The following is a 19306-nucleotide window of genomic DNA, read 5'->3' as shown; positions in this document are numbered from 1 at the left end:
TTTCCACATGCAACAAAAATTATGCCACTTGGCTGCTGCTCGAGTGCAGTCACCAAAGTTGCATGTGGAAACACCCAAATTCCTGTGGCAACAATGAGTGACATCACTTTTAGCCATGCCACAAAAGTTAAATACATTTTAACTTTGTCACACAACTTCCCTTCTCTCACCACTCAGTAGCATCAGAAGGGGCTGCTGTCTTTGACACTAAGATGCCAAATTTGATGGTTTTCATATTTATGCTTGCATATTAAGAGGCCTTGTGCTTTCAGTGATAGATTGCATTAAAGTCTTGCTGTTGTGACTTGCCGATCATTCAAAGCACTGCCGCGCAATTACGCGCGTCCTCTACGTGCGGCGCTGTCTGCCAGCCATGCAGCAGCTGCGCCACCTAAGCGGCCAGCCGAGCTGTGGCCACTAGACTGGGACTCAGCGCTCATTCGAATGCTAATGTGTACACATGTCTTGCTTGTCAACTTACTCTGTGACTTATATGTGTTGTGTTGTTCTGAAATATATGTGTTAAACTTGACGTTATAACACTTTCCAAAATGCATTGTTTTGTGTATGGTTTATTATTCTGCAGTGGTAAAATGTGCAATTTCAGTGTATAAATGTTTTGTTGTTGAGGTATGAGCTCATAATGGTTCATTTCCATAGTGAAAGTAGATGATTTTTCTATTATGTGATGCATGGATAAAATTTGTGTGTGCTAAGTAGATATTATTTACTAAGTTAAATGACATTTGTAGTTTCACAGCAGCTAACTTTATTCTAAAAGTGGTGAAAATTAATGCAATACTGGCAGTATATTCAGGTAATCATATTCTGGTATAGGTAACTTCAAATGCTTTTTAAATACTTGCCCAGTGGATTTGAGAAAGGAAATAACAAGTTTTCTGGTGGCAGTATTATTTCATATTGAGTGTTGCTTTTAATAAAGGCATTCAACTATACTACAGTGTCTTTTAGTGCACTTGGATGAAGCATAACTCCAAAATTCAGTATATCTTAATTTTAATATTTCATTGTATTTAACTGACGGGGGTGCAAGAGTGAAAATGGTAGCTTTTAATGAGTCTTTAGGCCATCACAAATAGCATCCAACATCTCACACAAATACTTTGAAATAGTACTTTTGCGAATGTGATATAGGCTTAAATATTGGAAAGATTTAATACCCAAATGGCAAATACTAGAAGTGTCACTCCTAACTTTACTTGAGTCTTTAATTTGAGTATCAGACTTTTAATAGACCTCAAACCATAGCTCTACAAGTACTCGAACCTAGCTTACCTTCTCCAAATATTTTTCACAAATGGGTCTTCATTTACAAGTGATGTGTCCATTACTAAGGTCCGCTTGTGTCATTTGTGAATAAATTCCAATTCCAAATACAACATCTGTACTTTTTCTTCTTCTTATTGGATTCCTGGCTCAGTTCTAATACCATAAGCTGAATGACAACACTAATGTCTGTAGTCTGTATGAATAATCCCAGCTGACACCATGTTGAAAATGGTGTCACAACAATTTTTAAAAGATTGTGTGGGAACAACAGCACACAACTCCACTGCTGTATCAGCTGTCATGTCACTTGTTGTGGCATCACTTTTGTTGCATGTGGAAACACATATTAAGACTGAAATGGTCATGTGGTGCATGTTGGCAGTGTACATAAGTAGACCTGTCCCAATCATGGATGGAGACAGAGCATGTTCCTTTGAACTGATTTTTGAAGGCAGGTTTATTTTTATCTGTGTTGTACAGGTGGCTTTATGTAGTGATTTCCTATGGTAAAAAGAGTACCAGTATTGAAAATGTGGCCTATAATTAAATAAAAAATACACACTAACATAAAATATGCAAGTCACAATGGTAGTCCAAACATATTTACAACATCTATAACACTGATGTATCACCTGTTTTTTTTATGTATGACCAATGTTTGTTTAGAGATTATTTAGATGTCTCGCCAACATGAGTGGCTGGCACTGTCAATCATTGACACTCCATTGCTGATTATAGACTGGGGTCAAGTGTGAGGCCTGAAGTGACATGTATCTGCCCACCAACTTCTGAGGACCTTTCCCCAGTCATTGCCACTGTGGTTCTCCCTTTCTTACCTGCAGTGGTTGTTTCCTGCAGCACAGGAAATGAAGATCTGTTTACCTTGATCTTTTTTCTTGTTAAAACTGTTGTCATATTAGTTAATTCTTATGGCTTCCCTGAATAAATGAGCATGATAGATCTTCGCTAACCTGCATGTCAGCAAATTTCGTAATGTGGCAGGTTCCACACAGCACATCCTTTGTTATGGCTGATAACTCCATCCATTCCAACCAGCAATATGTTTACAGTCAGTGATCCTATACATGGAATGTGATATACTCACAATATTGTGTCTGGGGCCCTTTTGTTGTCTGCTAATCTGAGATATTCTTTGATTTTCTTGGTAGATTTGTAAATAGTCTTTACATCATGTTTGCACAACATATGGCTAGTTCTGTTTATCATCATGAGGATGTATGGCAGAGAGGTCATGACATTTATTCATCCAATGTGTCACTTCCATGTCTGTTAGGATTTCTGACACTTCTTGTGCAACTACCTGTCACTTCTCAGGATGAATTCCAGGTGTTTCATCTCAATTATTAAATGCTGTTGCTCATATATTCATCTTGCATGCACTACTCATGATGTTGGGAGTATACCACATAACATGTACATGTGGAAAAATCTACTTAGGGATGACTAGACAATCCAGCAATACCAGGATCATCAAACATAAACAGTATTGCAGGTTGTGACAGGTGGAGAAATCTGTCATGGCAGAGCATACACTGTCTGAGATCAGCCAAATAAAAGAAATTCACTGACATGCAGGTTCTTGCTATGGATAAGAATTACCATGCCCGTTTGTTCAGAGAAGCCACAGAAATTCAGTAACATGGTAACAGTTTGACAAGAAAGAAGATAGCCTCAAGGTAAGCAGACTCTGGATTCTTGTGCTCTAGTGAATAACTGTTGGAGGTGAGACATGGAGCACCACAGCGTTAATATCCAGGGGAAGACCCTCAGACATTGGTGTGATAGCTATATTTGATCTCTGGCCACAGGCTCGACTAAAATCCACCACCAGCAGAGGATGGTGAATCTTTGGCTTTGCTAGCCACTTGTATTGGTGACATGTCAGAAAAATCAATAAACTACCATCAGCTGAAGATCTTGAGACAAAAGGCAACAGGCAACATTATAAGTGGTTACAGAAGCCTCAAAACTTTGTACCTTTAATGTTTTTCACCTGTCAGTCCTCAGCTGCTTTTGTACAGGATGATTCAAAAAGAAAGAACAGCTTTAAATTTTTTATTACAAACAAATTATAAAAGATACAAACATAATGCACATGTCACTGGCTAGAGGAAGGTTCAAAGTTTTATATTCGCACAGACACTATATTATACACTCAACATGACCACTGTGTGTTGCTCAAGAAACATTGAAATAGTAATCCAGTTCATTCTAAACAAGAATCAACAGATCCCTGTTTACTGAATCAACAGCTTCAACAATTTGATTTCTCAGCTCTTGAAGAGTAGCTGCCATTAGTGGAATCCGTCACTCAATTTTAGTTACTTTAGTTTCAGTTAGTTCCATGTTCCATGGATCATTTTACACACTAAATCATAATGATGTTGAATGAGTCATTTCACATTGAGAGTTAATTTGTACATATGTTTATATTCTGAACATTCTTAAGTTTTTAATTTTTTTATTACAAAGAGGAAAAATCTACAGATGTGAGTTAGTAATTCCTACCAACCACCTTTTACACATCACAGAAAAAACTCTGTCAGTTTGTTTTAAAATTTTACTCTGCTGTCTGTCAGACATTTTATATCACTGGGTATGGTATCAAAATTTTTTGTGACACCAATGTGCACTTCTTTTTGTGCTAAAGACAACCTTAATGTGGACTAATGAAGTTTTCCTACTAGTGTTGTAATTAAGTACATCATTGTTCCTTTTGAACTGTAGTGGATTATTTACAACAAACTTCATGGGGGATAAATACAATGTGAAGCAGTAGTCAGAATGCCCAACTCCTGAAACAGATGGCTACAAGATGATCATGAGTGAGCACCACATATTATTCTAACAGCACTGTTTTGTGCAATGAAGATTTTCTTTCTTAAAGATGAGTTACCCCAGAGCATTGTTCCATATGATGTTATTGAATGAAAATATGCAAATGCGTCAACATACTGATTTATCTCTCCCCAAGATTAGCAATGATTTGGCTAAACTAAGTTGTTTTAGGAGTTCCAAACGGCATTTTTTCCAACTCATATTCTCATCTATATGGATTCCTGACTACTTTGAAGTTTCCACCCTATTTGTTATTTCCTCTTTGCGTGTTACACTTAGCATTCATTGGTGACAGTGAGACCATTCACAGAAAACCAGTCAATAATACTTTTAAGAATTTTGTTCACCATTTCTTCTTTCTCCATATATGCATGCCTGGATTGATCATAATACTAGTGTCATCTGCAAAAGAACCAATCTGCTTATTGTATATTAGACAGAAGATCATTTACTGATATGAAAAATGTTGTAGACCTAGAATTGAACCTTGGGGAACCCCACATGTGATTTCCTCCCAGTCAGAATTATGTCCCTGGACTATGTTGCTTCAGTTACTAAGCACAATTTTCTATGTTTTTTTGGTTATATGTGACAATATCTATTGGTTGGCCATACTACAAATCCGATAAAACTTCAGCTTGTCTAGGAGAATACTGTGATTCACACAGACAAATGCCTTAGAGATTGTAGAAAATACCAACCAGCACTTTCTTTATTATTTAATGATTGCAAAATCTGGTGAGTGAACATGTAAATGGTATTCTCAGCAGAGCAACCCTTCTGAAACGTAAACTGTGATTTGCTAAGGATACTGTTGTTGCTAGTGTGAGGTACTACTCTAGAATGCACCACCTTATCAAAAAATCTGGAGAGTGATGTCAGTAGTGAAATGGGTTAGTAGTTACTGACATCTCCCTTATCAGTTTCCTAAAGTGGGATTTAACAACAATATATTTCAGTCTCTCTGGAAAAATGCCTTGAGTTAGTGATGCTTTACATATTTTGGATAATAGTGGGGTTTTTACAGGCCAATGAATATTTAGTACTCTACTGGAAACGCCATCAAAAGAAGATGAGCTCCTATTTTTAAGAGAATGTATAATTTTATCAGATTCAGAAGGATAAAGTTGGTGATACATTCATATGATTGAATTTTATGAAAGTTACATACTCAACATACTTCTGTGGTTTTACTCTTGAAATGTTTGTCCCTATGCTTCCTATTATATTTAAGAAATGATTATTAAATGCATTTGCTACTTGTTAGTGATCATTTATAGCCATTCTATTCAGTTTAGTAGTGATGTTGTCTTGTTCTGTGGTTGGTGGTTGAAGACTGTATAGTACTCCATATAGCCTTAAGTCTGTTGTTGTAAGTACTGATTTATGAAATTATGTGAATGTTCTTTGATTTTTAATAACCTTTCTTTGTAATTTTCGGTAGCTTTTGTAGCGTGTAGGTACTGCAGGATCCCAACTTGTTTTTGTCAATGGATACATTGCCCTTTTCCTTTCACAAGATACTTTAATCCCTCTAGTGATCCATGGATTTTTAATCTGGCTATTTAATGTCCTTTCTGATTAGCTTAAGCAGAGAGCTATTTTCAAATAATGATACGAATTTATCATGGAATAGATCAAATTTTATGTTAGCATTTGGTTCATTATAAGTTACAACCAGCTTCATCTCATGTAAACTATTCTTAAAAGCATTTGTCCTGGAGTCATGAATTATTCTAATTGATTTCCACTGAGAAGTATTCGTACTCTAAGGCACTAAGTTTTTATCCTAACCAACTGTGTATCATGATCAGAGAGAGTGTTTGTTACTGGGTAAATAGTTTTTTTTTATTTGCACTTCATCAAAAAAATCATCATTTAGGGTCCTATTGTCTTCAGCCACCCATGTTGCAAAGTTAATTACTGAGATCAAATTGTGGGATCCAAGTAATGTTTCCAGAAAAAAAAAAAACGGAAAGTGTGAGGTCTCGTGAGCTGGGAGACGAAAAACAATGAACAAGATCTTGTTGTCCACCTCTCCCGATCCAACGTTGTGGTATGGTGTTGTTAAGATAACACCATGTTGTGGGGCACCACCACACATAAACATGAAATCGTTGGAATCTTCGTAAAGTTTGGGGAATGAACAATATTGCGGTTTGTCCAGGTATGACATTCCTGTTATAGATTCCCCGCAAAAAGAAAAGTTCCCTAAGCTTTGGGGAAAGAAAGGGTACAAAAAACATTCAATTTTGGCGAGTCTCTTTCATCTTCGACCACGACGCCAAGATTTTGTGTCCCTCGAGATTCTTATGAGTCTGTTTCATGACGACGACGCCAAGCTTTTGTGACAGATCGTGGTGGTTTACTTTACTCAGTAGAGGAAACGTCGATTCGTCCGAAAAAATGAGTCGTTGGGAAAAGTGCCCGCTGCCATATCTTGGAGATCTGAGATGCAAAATTCGTACCTTTTGTTGCAGTTGCTAGACCGTAATTGCTGCAGTAACTGCAGCTTGCAAGGCTTCATATGCAGGCGTCGTTTCAGAACACGCCATATCATTGTTTGAGGAATTTGAAGCTCCTGGCCTGCCCGTCTTGTGGACTTCCGAGGGTTACGCGGGAAAGAATCTCGGATACGATCGACATTTTCGTCAGACGTGTGTGGCCGACCAGTGCTTTTCCTTCGCATATGCAACTAACTTTCAGGAATTTTGTGTGCCAGTCATAAATCTCCCTGTGCAGGGGCGGCTGCTCGCTGAATCGGCGGCAGAGTGGACGTTGCACTCCAACACCAACACACTAAATGATTTCTCTTGTGGTGTAGTTCTCATGTTGTTACAAAGAAACAGCGCAGCAGTGTCAAAACTTTGAACCCTCCTCCATCCATTGTCGTGGGCAACGTGTTTGTCTTGAATACTGAGGTGACTAGAGTCATGGATAGTGATTTGCACATCACTGTCTTTACGTGCGCGATTCAAATTGAGTAATCGTGCGTCGTAGCGTTCATCATTCACCATCTGACCGGGTCGCAGCAACCCATGGTACATCACATCAACCAGGACGCAATTTGTCACTTACCTCTAAATCGTTGTCTTTGAATTCCAGAATGAGATTTTCACTCTGCAGCGCAGTGTGCGCTGTTATGAAACTTCCTGGCAGATTAAAACTGTGTGCCCGACCGAGACTCGAACTCGGCCCCGAGTTCGAGTCTCGGTCGGGCACACAGTTTTAATCTGCCAGGAAGTGTCTTTGAATTGACGAAACCAAGGTATAAAAGGGCAGTGCATTGGCGGCGCTGTCTTTTGTATTCAGGTGATTCATGTGAAAATGTTTGCAACGGGATTATGGCTGCACGATGGGAATTAACAGACTCTGAACGCAGAGTGGTAACTGGAACTAGACGCATGGGAAATTCCATTCCGGATATCATTAGGAAAATCAATATCCCGAAATCCATGGTATCAAGAGTGTGCTGAGAATACCGAACTTCAAGTATTACCTCACACCAGGGACAATGTAGTGGCCGACAGTCTTCGCTTAACGACCAAGAGCAGCGGCGTTTATGTACAGTTGTCAGTGTTAACAGAGAAGCAACGTTGCTTGAAATAACCCCAGAACTCAATAACATACAAGGAATTTATCCGTTAGAAAAGTGCGGCGAAAAATGGCGTTAATGGGCTATGGCAGCAGACGACTGACGCGTGTGCCTTTAATAACAGCACGAATCGCCTGCAGCGCCTTTCCCGGTCTCCTGACCATATCGGTTGGACCTTAGACGACTGCAAAACCGTGGCCCGGTCAGATGAGCCCCTGTTTCATTTGATAAGTGCTGATGGTAAGGTTCAAATGTGGCCCAGACCCCATGAAACTAAGAACCCAAGATGTCAACAAGGCGCTTTGCAAGTTGGTGGTGGGTACTTAATGGTGTGGTGTTTGTTTACATGGACTGGACTGGGTCCTCTGGTGAAACTGAACCGATCATTGACCATTTACACCCATTCATTGGCTTCATCTTCCGAAACAACGAAGTCATGTCACCGGGCGACAATTGTTCGTGACTGGTTTGAAGAACATTCTGGGCAGTTCGAGCGAATGTTTGGTCCATACGGATCGCCGAACATGAACCCCAGAGACCATTCATGGGACATAATCGAGATGTCAGTTCTTGTCCAACATTCTGCACCGGCAACACTTTCGCGATTATGGACGGCATTAAAGGCAGCATGGCTCAATATTTCTGCAGTGGACTTCCAACGACTCGTTGAGTCTGTGCCATGTCGAGTTGCTCCACTATGCCGCCAAAAGGAGGTCTGGTATCTCACGACTTTTGTCACCTCAGTGTATAGTTTGTCTGTAATAGGCAACTTAAATCTGATCTTTCTTTTTGAATCACCCAGTATTAATAATTTTTAGGTTAGACTTTGATAAGGCTTTTGAAAATATCTACAAGAATATTCTCTTTGAAATTCTGAGAACAAGAGGGGCAAAATACAGGGAGCGAAAGGCTATTTACACCTTGTACAGAAGCTAAACACAATTATAAAAGTCGAAGGGCACGAAAGGGATGGAATGGTTGAGAAGGGAGTGGGACAGGCTTGTGGGGTATCCCCGATGTTCAAAAATGGCTCTGAGCACTATGGGACTTAACATCTATGGTCATCAGTCCCCTAGAACTTAGAACTACTTAAACCTAACTAACCTAAGGACAGCACACAACACCCAGCCATCACGAGGCAGAGAAAATCCCTGACCCCGCCGGGAATCGAACCCGGGAACCCGGGCGTGGGAAGCGAGAACGCTACCGCACGACCACGAGATGCGGGCAATATCCCCGATGTTATTCATTCTGTACACTGAGCAAGTGATAAAAGGAACAAAAGAAAAAATTGGAGTAGGAATTAAAATTCAGGGATAAGAAACAAAAAGTTTGTGGTTTGCTGATGACATTGTAACTCAGTCAGAGAGAACAAAGGATTTGGAAGAGGAGTTGAACGAAATGGACAGTGTCTTGAAAGGAGGATTTAAGAGGAACAACAACAAAAGTAAAACGAGGATAATGGAAAGTAGTCGAATTAAATCAGGTATGATGAGGGAATTAGATTAAGAAACGAGACACTCGAAGTGGTTTAGTTTTGCTATTTGGGTAGCAAAGTAACTGATGATAACCGAAGTAGAGAGGGTGTAAAATTGAGACTGGCAATGGCGAGAAAAGCCTTTCTGAAGAAGGGAAATTTGTTAAAATCGAATATATATTTAAGTGTTAGGTAGTCTTTCCTGAAGGTATTTGTCTACAATGTAACCATGTATGGAAGTGAAACATGGGTGATAAACAGATTAGATAAGAAGAGGACAGAAGCTACAGAAGAATTCTGAAAATTAGATGTGGAGATCATGTAATTAATGAGGAGGTACTCAATAGAATTGGGAGGCAAAGAAATTTGTGGCACAACTTGAAGGCATCGCTTGACAGACACATGCAAAGACATCAAGGGATCGCCAATTTAGTACTGGAGGAATTAGATTAGATTAGATTAGTACGTGTTCCACAGGTCATGAATACGACACTTTATTATGATGTGCAACGTGTCAGGTTAATAAAAGGTGTCTAAACAAGATATTACATTACACAAAATATTGCATGACACTTAATATTTTTATTTTTATTTACTTTTTTGTTGGGGGTTGTGGAAATTACCCACTTACTATATCAAAAAGTTCATCTAATGAGTAGAAGGAGTTGCCATTAAGAAATTCTTTTAACTTCCTTTTAAATGCTATATGGCTATCTGTCAGACTTTTGATGCTATTAGGTAAGTGACCAAAGACTTCTGTGGCAGCATAATTTACCCCTTCTGAGCCAAAGCTAGATTTAACCTTGAGCAGTGAAGGTCATCCTTTCTCCTAGTGTTGTAGCCATGTACACTGCTATTACTTTTGAATCGTTCAGATTGTTAGTATCAAATTTCATAAGTAATTATATATATATATATATATATATATATATATATATATATATATATATATAGCTCTTTAAATAAGTGTCTGCAGGATGATCTTGAATGAGCTCCAGCAATTATTTTGATTACACGCTTTTGTGCGATGAACACTCTTTTACTCAATGATGAGTTACCCCAGAATGTGATGCCATACGAAAGCAGAGAACGAAAATAGGCGTGGTAAGCTAATTTTCTGATATGTATACTGCCAAAATTTGCAATGGCCCTAATAGCGTAAGTAGCTGAACTCAAACGTTTCAGCAGATCTTCAGTGTGTTTTTTTCCAGTTCAACCCCTCATCAATGCATACACCTAGAAATTTTGAATATTCTACCTTAGCTACCGATTTCTGATCGAAGTCTATATTTATTAATGTATTCATTCCATTTACTGTGTGGAACTGTATGTACTGTGTTTTGTCAAAGTTTAATGAGAGCCCATTTGCACAGAACCACTTACTGATTTTCTGAAAAACATCGTTACAATTTCACCAATTAATTCTTGTCTGTTGGGTGTGATAGCTAAACTTGTATCATCGGCAGAAAGTACCAGCTTTGAATCTTCGTGAATATAGAATGGCAAGTCATTAATATACCGGGTGATCAAAAAGTCAGTATAAATTTGAAAACTGAATAAATCACGGAATAATGTAGATACAGAGGTACAAATTGACACACATGCTTGGAATGACATGGGGTTTTATTAGAACTAAAAAATAGAAACGTTCAAAAAATGTCCGACAGGTGGCGCTTCATCTGATCAGAATAGCAATAATTAGCATAACAAACTAAGACAAAGCAAAGATGATGTTCTTCACACGAAATGCTCAATATGTCCACCATCATTCCTCAACAATAGCTGTAGTCGAGGCATAATGTTGTGAACAGCACTGTAAAGCATGTCTGGAGTTATGGTGAGGCATTGGCGACGGATGTTGTCTTTCAGCAACCCCAAAGCCAATAATCGCACGGACTGAGGTCTGGGGACCTGGGAGGCCAAGCATAACGAAAGTGGCAGCTGAGCACACGATCATCACCAAACGACGCGCGCAAGAGATCTTTCACGGGCCTAGCAATATGGGGTGGAGCGCCATCCTGCATAAACATCGTACGTTCCAGCAGGTGTTTATCAGCCAGGCTGGGGATGATGCGATTCTGTAACATATCGGCGTACCTCTCACCCGTCACGGTAGCAGTTTTGCTGTCCAGCGCCATCTGTCGGACATTTTGTAAACTTGGTTTCTTTCTTTTTTTGTTCTAAAAAAACCCCATTTCATTCCAAGCAAGTGTGTCAATTTTTACCTCTCTATCTATTATTATTCCGTGGTTCATTAAGTTTTCAAATTTATACTGACTTTTTGATCACCCTGTATATTAAGAACAGCAGAGGACCCAAGACCGAACCTTGCGGCACCCCATTCTTGATTGTCCCCCAGTTCGAGAAATCACCAGTTTTTTGCATATTATGTGAACTGCTTATTTCAACTTTCTGCACTCTTCCAGTTAGGTATGATTTAAATCATTTGAGCGCTGTCCCATTCATACCATAATACTTTAGCTAATCTAGAAGTAATCCATGATTTACACAGTCAAAAGCCTTCCGGGAAGCGTGGGAGGTAAAAATAGCAGAGGGAGGCCAAGAGATGAATACAGTAAGCAGATTCAGAAGGATGTAAGTTGCAGTAGTTACTCGGAAATGAAGAGTTTTGGATAGGATAGAGTTGGATTGAGAGCTGCATAAAATCTGTCTTCTGACTGAAGACGAAAACAACAGGTTAGGACCACCTGTCTGCAACTGAAGAAGACAATATTTGTTCAGTTGCATACAGACAGGGCCGGCGCAAGATCAAGTGCCGACCCCCCCCCCCTTTTTTTCACAAAACGTTTGTGGAATTTTATTTACACAAATTTGTAGGAAATGTCAGCTGTCAATCGCAATTTTTGTTTTTACTTTTCAGATCTACCTAGGATTCGGCCACTGAGTGGCCAGTCTCAAAGCTTTTAATATGTGCTTACACCTAGTGTGCGAGTAGTGTTGTCAAACAATAGTGTCGTTCAGAGTTTAATTGTTGCTCATGCAGGCGGAGACAGGTGTTTCATGGCTCAAAAACCAAAGTGTCCGACTATCACTCTGAAATGGATAGCAAAAATTTTCAAAAATACGTCGAAACCCAACTTATGCCAGGCTTATTAGCAATGTCTTTATCCCTTGTGATTACTCGCAGCGTATTTACCCGTTCGGAATACTTCTAGTCATTGTAGGTGTTTGACATGTTTGCCTGTAGTAATGTTCAACCCTTTTTTTTCCATAATGCGGGAAGAATAAAACTCTCGAGAACTGCCATTGAAGGGCTTAACAAAATTGCTTCAGGCTTAACATGTAACCTCAGTATCGAACATTGCATTCGAATTTCCAAATTAGATTTTGTCTTCTGCAAAATTTTTTTTAAAAAAAGTGCACGTCATTTATGAAGGCGGCCGAGTTTAGGTTCGTTCTGCGCATCTGACGTCACAAAACACAATCAGCCAATGAACAGAGAACGACGTTGCCAGAGCTCGACTGCAGTGCAGAGCACGGACGAGTGTCTTCAGTTTTAGAAATGTTCAGTCATAAACAAAGTAATTGAACAAAAGCAATGTCTTGATAGCAGTCTTTCTTTTATAGAAAGTTTGGAAAAAGCATTCTTTATACCAATTGCTTCATATTCTATTAATTAATTAAACCAAACAAAAAAAAGTGAAACTTCCTGGCAGATTAAAACTGTGTGCCCGACCGAGACTCGAACTCGGGACCTTTGCCTTTCGTGGGCAAGTGCTCTTTCAGGAGTGCTAGTTCTGCAAGGTTCGCAGGAGAGCTTCTGTAAAGTTTGGAAGGAAGGAGACGAGGTACTGGCAGAAGTAAAGCTGTGAGTACCGGACGTGAGTCGTGCTTCGGTAGCTCAGTTGGTAGAGCACTTGCCCGCGAAAGGCAAAGGTCCCGAGTTCGAGTCTCGGTCGGGCACACAGTTTTAATCTGCCAGGAAGTTTCATATCAGCGCACACTCCGCTGCAGAGTGAAAATCTCATTCTAAAAAAAAAAAGTGGTTCAAATGGCTCTGAGCACTATGGGACTTAACATCTGTGGTCATCAGTCCCCTAGAACTTAGAACTACTTAAACATAACTAACCTAAGGACACCACACACATCCATGCCCGAGGCAAGATTCGAACCTGCGACCGTAGCGGTCACGCGGTTCCAGACTGAAGCGCCTAGAACCGCACGGCCACATCGGCCGGCTAAACCAAACAAGCAATAAGCTTCCTAATTCAGGCGATAGCAAGGAAAGGTGTTTGTATCATTCTCAATAAAGAACAGCGGTAATTGTTATTTCCTATTGTACTTCGACGAAACGTAATTCATAGTCATACCAACAGTGTTTGTCGGTATTTTGCGTGATATTTTAAACTACTCCGGGAGATGCATTAAATGATGAGCTGCGTTAGCGTAATGGTGAAAGTGTATGGCTGTTAAGCGAAAGATTCTGATTTCAAACCTTGTTTGGTGCGTAATATTTTATTTATTTGAAAATAATATCGAAGTGTCTTACTTCGTGAATTTTAATCGTTTGAATGTAATTTTTTGAAATTTCTAGTGGCAACTAAAGTCGACCATACAGAAAGTATACACTATGGACTTTTACCTCTGTAAACTCTTCAAAATTTCGTGCAATGGTTTACTGCATCTAATGCTGCACAATAACTGCATTGAATATCGAAACAAAATTAAGTCATTTATGGGGGGAAGATATCCGTCAAGAAGATGTGTAAAAATCAAATTTTTGGGCCAAATAGTTTTTATGAAATCGAATGATAAAGTGTTTCAAAGCAGTCGAAACACCATCTGTCTGCACAGGCGAGCAATGCACTGCTGACAAAATCGCGCACATCGCGGAATGCGGGGAGCACGTCTCTGTAGCAGCGAAAGGGTTAATGCGGCCGTGGTAGCTTTACTTCATCAACTGCGTGCTCCCCCTAAACGTAAGTTTGCGAACTATACTATGGCGCTGCTTCTCTTGGCGCGTACAACTGGCAACGCAACAATCTCCCGCGTCTGGGCGGGCATGCGCGAACCGCCAAGATAAAAGAATTGAACTTAACAGTTGTGAGTAAACGCACGGCGCGTAACAGGCTGGCAGCGCTCCACTCATAAGAATACTGGCGTGCACGGCTGTACGCCAGACTGCTTCCCCCTCTCTGTTCCTCCGGCGTAAGCACGACGGTGCTACCACAGTGGCGAGGAAGAAATTAGTCCACCTCCCTCCCCTTGTTCCACAGGGGCGGCCGGCAGGCAGTCGAGGTGCCATGCCACAGTTCCCGAAGCCGCTCTCACAGAGGTTTGGTTTCGAATCCCCTCTTGGGCATGAATGTTGAGTTTGTCCTAAATAAAAAAAAGGGGGGGGCGGCAAAATTGCCGCCCCTCGGGAAGTTTCGCACATGCCTTGCGCCGGCCCTGCATAAAAACGGTCCTAGCTTTAAAAAACCTCACACACACGCACAGCAATGCAAATGAAGCAGCGCTGCGTACACACAGCGCTAGGCTGCGCTACCCACCTCCTGGGCGTCTTCGCGGGCGTCGCGCTGCTTGCGGGGCGGCCTTGGCGGCGGCGGCAGCGGGCGCCCCTTCATGCGCTCGACGACGTCGCCCGCCTGGAGCGCGCTGCTCGCGCCGGCCGCGCCGCCGTCGACCGCCGCGGCCTCCTCCTCGTCGCCCTCCAGCGACTTGCTCACCGCCTCGTCGATCTCCACGTACTGCTGCTGCTGCTGCAGCAAGCGGGTCCGCCGCGGCGGCCGCGACGGTCCCAGCGTGCTGTGGGCGTGCACGCAGATCATTCAGGGAGGCTCGTCTGCACTGCAGTCCTTACTTTACGCCGTAATCTCTCCAATCAGAGCGCTCAACGCCACGCACAAAACTTTCGTCGTTGCCAAACAGCCCCAACAATTGGTCAGTTCACTTCCAATTCCTTGTCCTGCTTTCTCCTACATCTACATCCATACTCCGCAAGCCACCTGACGGTGTGTGGCGGAGGGTACCTTGAGTACCTCTATAGTTCTCCCTTAAATGCCAGTCTCGTATTGTTCGTGGAAAGAAGGACTGTCGGTATGCCTCTGTGTGGGCTCTAATCTCTCTGATTTTATCCTCATGGTCTCTTCGCGAGATATACGTAGGAGGGAGTAATATATTACTTGACTCCTCGGTGAAGGTGTGTTCTCGAAACTTCAACGAAAGCCCGTACCGAACTACTGAGCGTCTCTCCTGCAGAGTCTTCCACTGGAGTTCATCTATCATCTCCGTAACGCTTTCGCGATTACTAAATGTTCCTGCAACGAAGCGCGCTGCTCTCCGTTGGATCTTCTGTATCTCTTCTATCAACCCTATCTGGTACGGGTCCCACACTGCTGAGCAATATTCAAGCAGTGGGCGAACAAGCGCACTGTAACCTACTTCCTTTGTTTTCGGATTGCATTTCCTTAGGATTCTTCCGGTGAATCTCAGTCTGGCATCTGCTTTACCGACGATCAATTTTATATGATCATTCCATTTTAAATCACTCCTAATGCGTACTCCCAAATAATTTATGGAATTAATTGCTTCCAGTTGCTGACCTACTATATTGTAGCTAAATGATAAAGCATCTTTCTTTCTATGTATTCGCAGCACATTACACTTGTCTACATTGAGATTCAATTGCCATTCCCTGCACCATGCGTCAATTCGCTGCAGATCCTTCTGCATTTCAGTACAATTTTCCATTGTTACAACCTCTCGATATACCACAGCATCATCCGCAAAAAGCCTCAGTGAACTTCCGATGTCATCCACAAGGTCATTTATGTATACTGTGAATAGCAACGGTCCTACGACACTCCCCTGCGGCACACCTGAAACCACTCTTACTTCGGAAGACTTCTCTCCATTGAGAATGACATGCTGCGTTCTGTTATCTAGGAACTCTTCAATCCAATCACACAGTTGGTCTGATAGTCCATATGCCCCTACTTTGTTCATTAAACGACTGTGGGGAACTGTATCGAACGCCTTGCGGAAGTCAAGAAACACGGCATTTTATGAATTTTATCCATAGTGGATGCTGTCGAACTCCGTGACTGTTCCTTTATGTGGTTCTAGAAAAATATCCGCGTGACTGGTAGCGGATATTTTTCTACAACCTCAACACAGCATCTACCTGGGAACCCGTGTCTATGGCCCTCTCTGCGCTTGAACCCCGAATCATAGGTCTGTCACTTCTATTTAGGATTTCATCAATCACACACATACACACACTCACCCCGTCTTCAGGCCACGAGTGGCCTACCGGGACCATCCGACCGCCGTGTCCTCAGTGGAGGATGCAGATAGGAGGGGCGTGGGGTCAGCACACCGCTCTCCCGATCGTTATGATGGTATTCTTGACCGAAGTCACTACTATCGGTCGAGTAGCTCCTCCATTGGCAACACGAGGCTGAGTGCACCCCGAAAAATGGCAACAGCACATGGCGGCCTGGATGGTCACCCATCGAAGTGCCGACCACGCCTGACAGCGCTTAACTTCGGTGATCTCAGGGGAACCGGTGTGTCCACTGCGGCAAGACCGTTGCCTCTCACATACACACACAGCGATGCAAATGAAACAGAAATACACACGTTTCATACACAGTACTAACCAAACACTCCTGGATTCTTCTGCACAAGACTTGATTCGGCGTCATACATACACTTATCATAGTCACGGAGATGGACTTACGTTAGCTAAGTTTTGCACGACATTGCTTGAAGTTGAATTTCTGAAAGCTGCAATTAATCGTAGCGACAGTCGTAAATATAACTATCTAACACAGCATGGTGCTATAATGCAATGGGTCCGCAGCTCGTGGTCTCGAGGTCGCGTTCTCGCTTCCTGAGCACGGGGTCCCGGGTTCGATTCCCGGTGGGGCCAGGGATTTTCACCTGCCTCGAGATGGCTGCGTGTTTGTGTTGTCCTCATCATTTCATCATCATTCATGAAAGTGGCGACAGTGGACTGAGCAAAGGTTGGGAATTTGTAGGGGCGCTGATAACCGCGCAGTTGAGCGCCCCACAAATAAAACATCATCATCATAACGCAATGGTTACCATAGAAAGCTGATTTATAGTAATAGGTTCGAGTCTCCTCAAATACAGCACATATTTTTTATTTCTAAATTTAATCAGAAAAGTTTGATTATTACTTTTACCTAATTAACTGGTTGAAATGTAATTTTTTAATAAAATATTCTCGAGTTTCAAGCCGCGTCAAGTGGTTTACTGCCCACGAGCTTTCGGCAGAGATCTCTGCCATTCGTCACTTGGCCACATGGACAAGAAAAGAAGAGTTCGTGGAGCACCTCAGCAGCATACAGGCAACGGCATTGCCGCAGTGGATACACCGGTTCCCGTGACATCACCGAAGTTAAGCACAGTTGGGCGTGGTCAGCGCTTGGATGAGTGACCATCCACGCCGCCATGCGCTGTTGCCATTTTTCTGGGTGCACTCTGCCTCGTAATGCCGCTTGAGGAGCCGAATAGTAGCGGCTTCGGTCAAGAATACCATCCTAACGACCGGGAGAGCGGTGTGCTGACCCCACGCCCCACCTATCCGCATCCTCCACTGAGGATCACACCGCGGTCGGGTGGTCCCGGTAGGCCACTCGTGGCCTGAAGACGGAGTGCTTTTTTTTTTTCAACAGCATCCACGACCACATCAACTTCACAATGGAAGTAGAGAAGGAGGGTTCCCTGCCGTTCTTGGACGTGCTTGTCCGCCGTAAACCCAATGGGTCTCTACGTCACAGCGTTTACCGCAAGCCCACCCACAAGGATCGGTATCTGCACGCCACCAGCTTCCATCATCCAGCACAGAAACAGTCAGTTCTGAGGATCTTAGTACATCGAGCTGAAACCGTCTCAGACGCTGAAAACTTGCTGAGCGAGTCGAACCACTTACGCAAAGTTTTTAAGGAAAACGATTACAACAACAAACAGATCTCACAAGCAGTGTCATCCAAGCTTCAAAGGAAGAAGCCCTCTGAAGAAGACACCTAGCAGGTTGCCTTCTTACCGTTTTGTGGTTCGACAACAGGGAAGATTAGTCGGCTCCTGAAGAGGCATAAAATAGACACAATCTTCAGGCCTCCGAAACTAAAGAAAACTGTGAAAGACGATGTAGGCCTCAGAACGCCAGGAATTTACAAGATACCGTGTGGATGTGGGCAGTTCTATGTCGGCCATACTGTTCGCACTATTGAACAGCGCCGCATAGAACATGAAAGGTGTTACCGACTGCTGTAGCAGAACATGCTCTGGGAAACGGACACCGATTGCATTCGATGAGACGTCTATTATTAAACGGACTATAGGCTTCTGGGATAGCGCGATAAACGAGTCCATAGAGATTAGAATTTCTGACAACACCTTCAATAGAGACGGTGGATTGCAGCTGAGTACAGCGTGGGATCCGGTGTTGAGGGACTTGAAGCAGGCCCGGCGGTCACGCGGCCAAAACATTACTATATATGGTGCGGGACCGAGCACCAGTGACGTCACGAGCGACAGCGCGGCTATATAAGCACGGCAATGACAACCACACGACAGTCCCTGGGGGTGTTCATCCCCTGGACGCACGAGGCCAAGTACCTAGGAGTAATCCTACACCCAAAGCTTACATGGGGCAAGCACATTGCTGAAGTACGAAAGAAGGCACAGGCCCGTCTTGGTGCTCTGTACCCTCTTATCAACGAAAACTCCTCTCTCCCGATGGACTCGGGACTCACCTTATACAAGTCCTGCGTGAGGCCGATCATGGAATATGCCTGCGAAGTCTGGGGCAATGCAGCCGACTGCCACATCGAAAAGTTGCAGCGACTGCACAACATCGCCCTACGAAGGATATTCCATGTCCCGAGATCATTCCCTGCATGAAGCAGCCCAGGTGCCGGCAATGATGCAGCTCATTAAGCAGCGAGCCACGTGAACATACGGGAACCTCAGAGAAGCACCCTCACCGCTTGTTCGCCAGCTCGGCCGACGAAATGCAGAGACAGACCGCTATAAGCGGCCCGTGGCCCAACTGCACAGACAGTAGATCCACCTGCAGATAACCCTCTGAC

At 42.7% G+C, this 19306-nt stretch overlaps 1 protein-coding gene and 1 pseudogene across 5 annotated transcripts in view; both read right to left on the bottom strand.

Annotated features, from left to right (window-relative positions):
• Window positions 1-19306, bottom strand: part of LOC126188626 (titin-like) — a 471513-nt gene that overhangs the window by 43504 nt on the left and 408703 nt on the right. For all 5 annotated transcript variants that reach the window (XM_049930244.1, XM_049930252.1, XM_049930236.1 and 2 more), the window contains one exon: window positions 14735-14990. In XM_049930244.1, coding sequence (XP_049786201.1) covers window positions 14735-14990 — 256 coding nt within the window. The remainder of the gene's footprint in view (window positions 1-14734; window positions 14991-19306) is intronic.
• LOC126100422 (5S ribosomal RNA) lies at window positions 16664-16781 on the bottom strand (annotated as a pseudogene).

The sequence above is a fragment of the Schistocerca cancellata genome, chromosome 1, assembly GCF_023864275.1.
Source record: "Schistocerca cancellata isolate TAMUIC-IGC-003103 chromosome 1, iqSchCanc2.1, whole genome shotgun sequence".
In the NCBI taxonomy this organism is placed as follows: Eukaryota; Metazoa; Arthropoda; class Insecta; order Orthoptera; family Acrididae; genus Schistocerca; species Schistocerca cancellata.
This window is presented reverse-complemented; position numbering and strand designations above follow the sequence as displayed.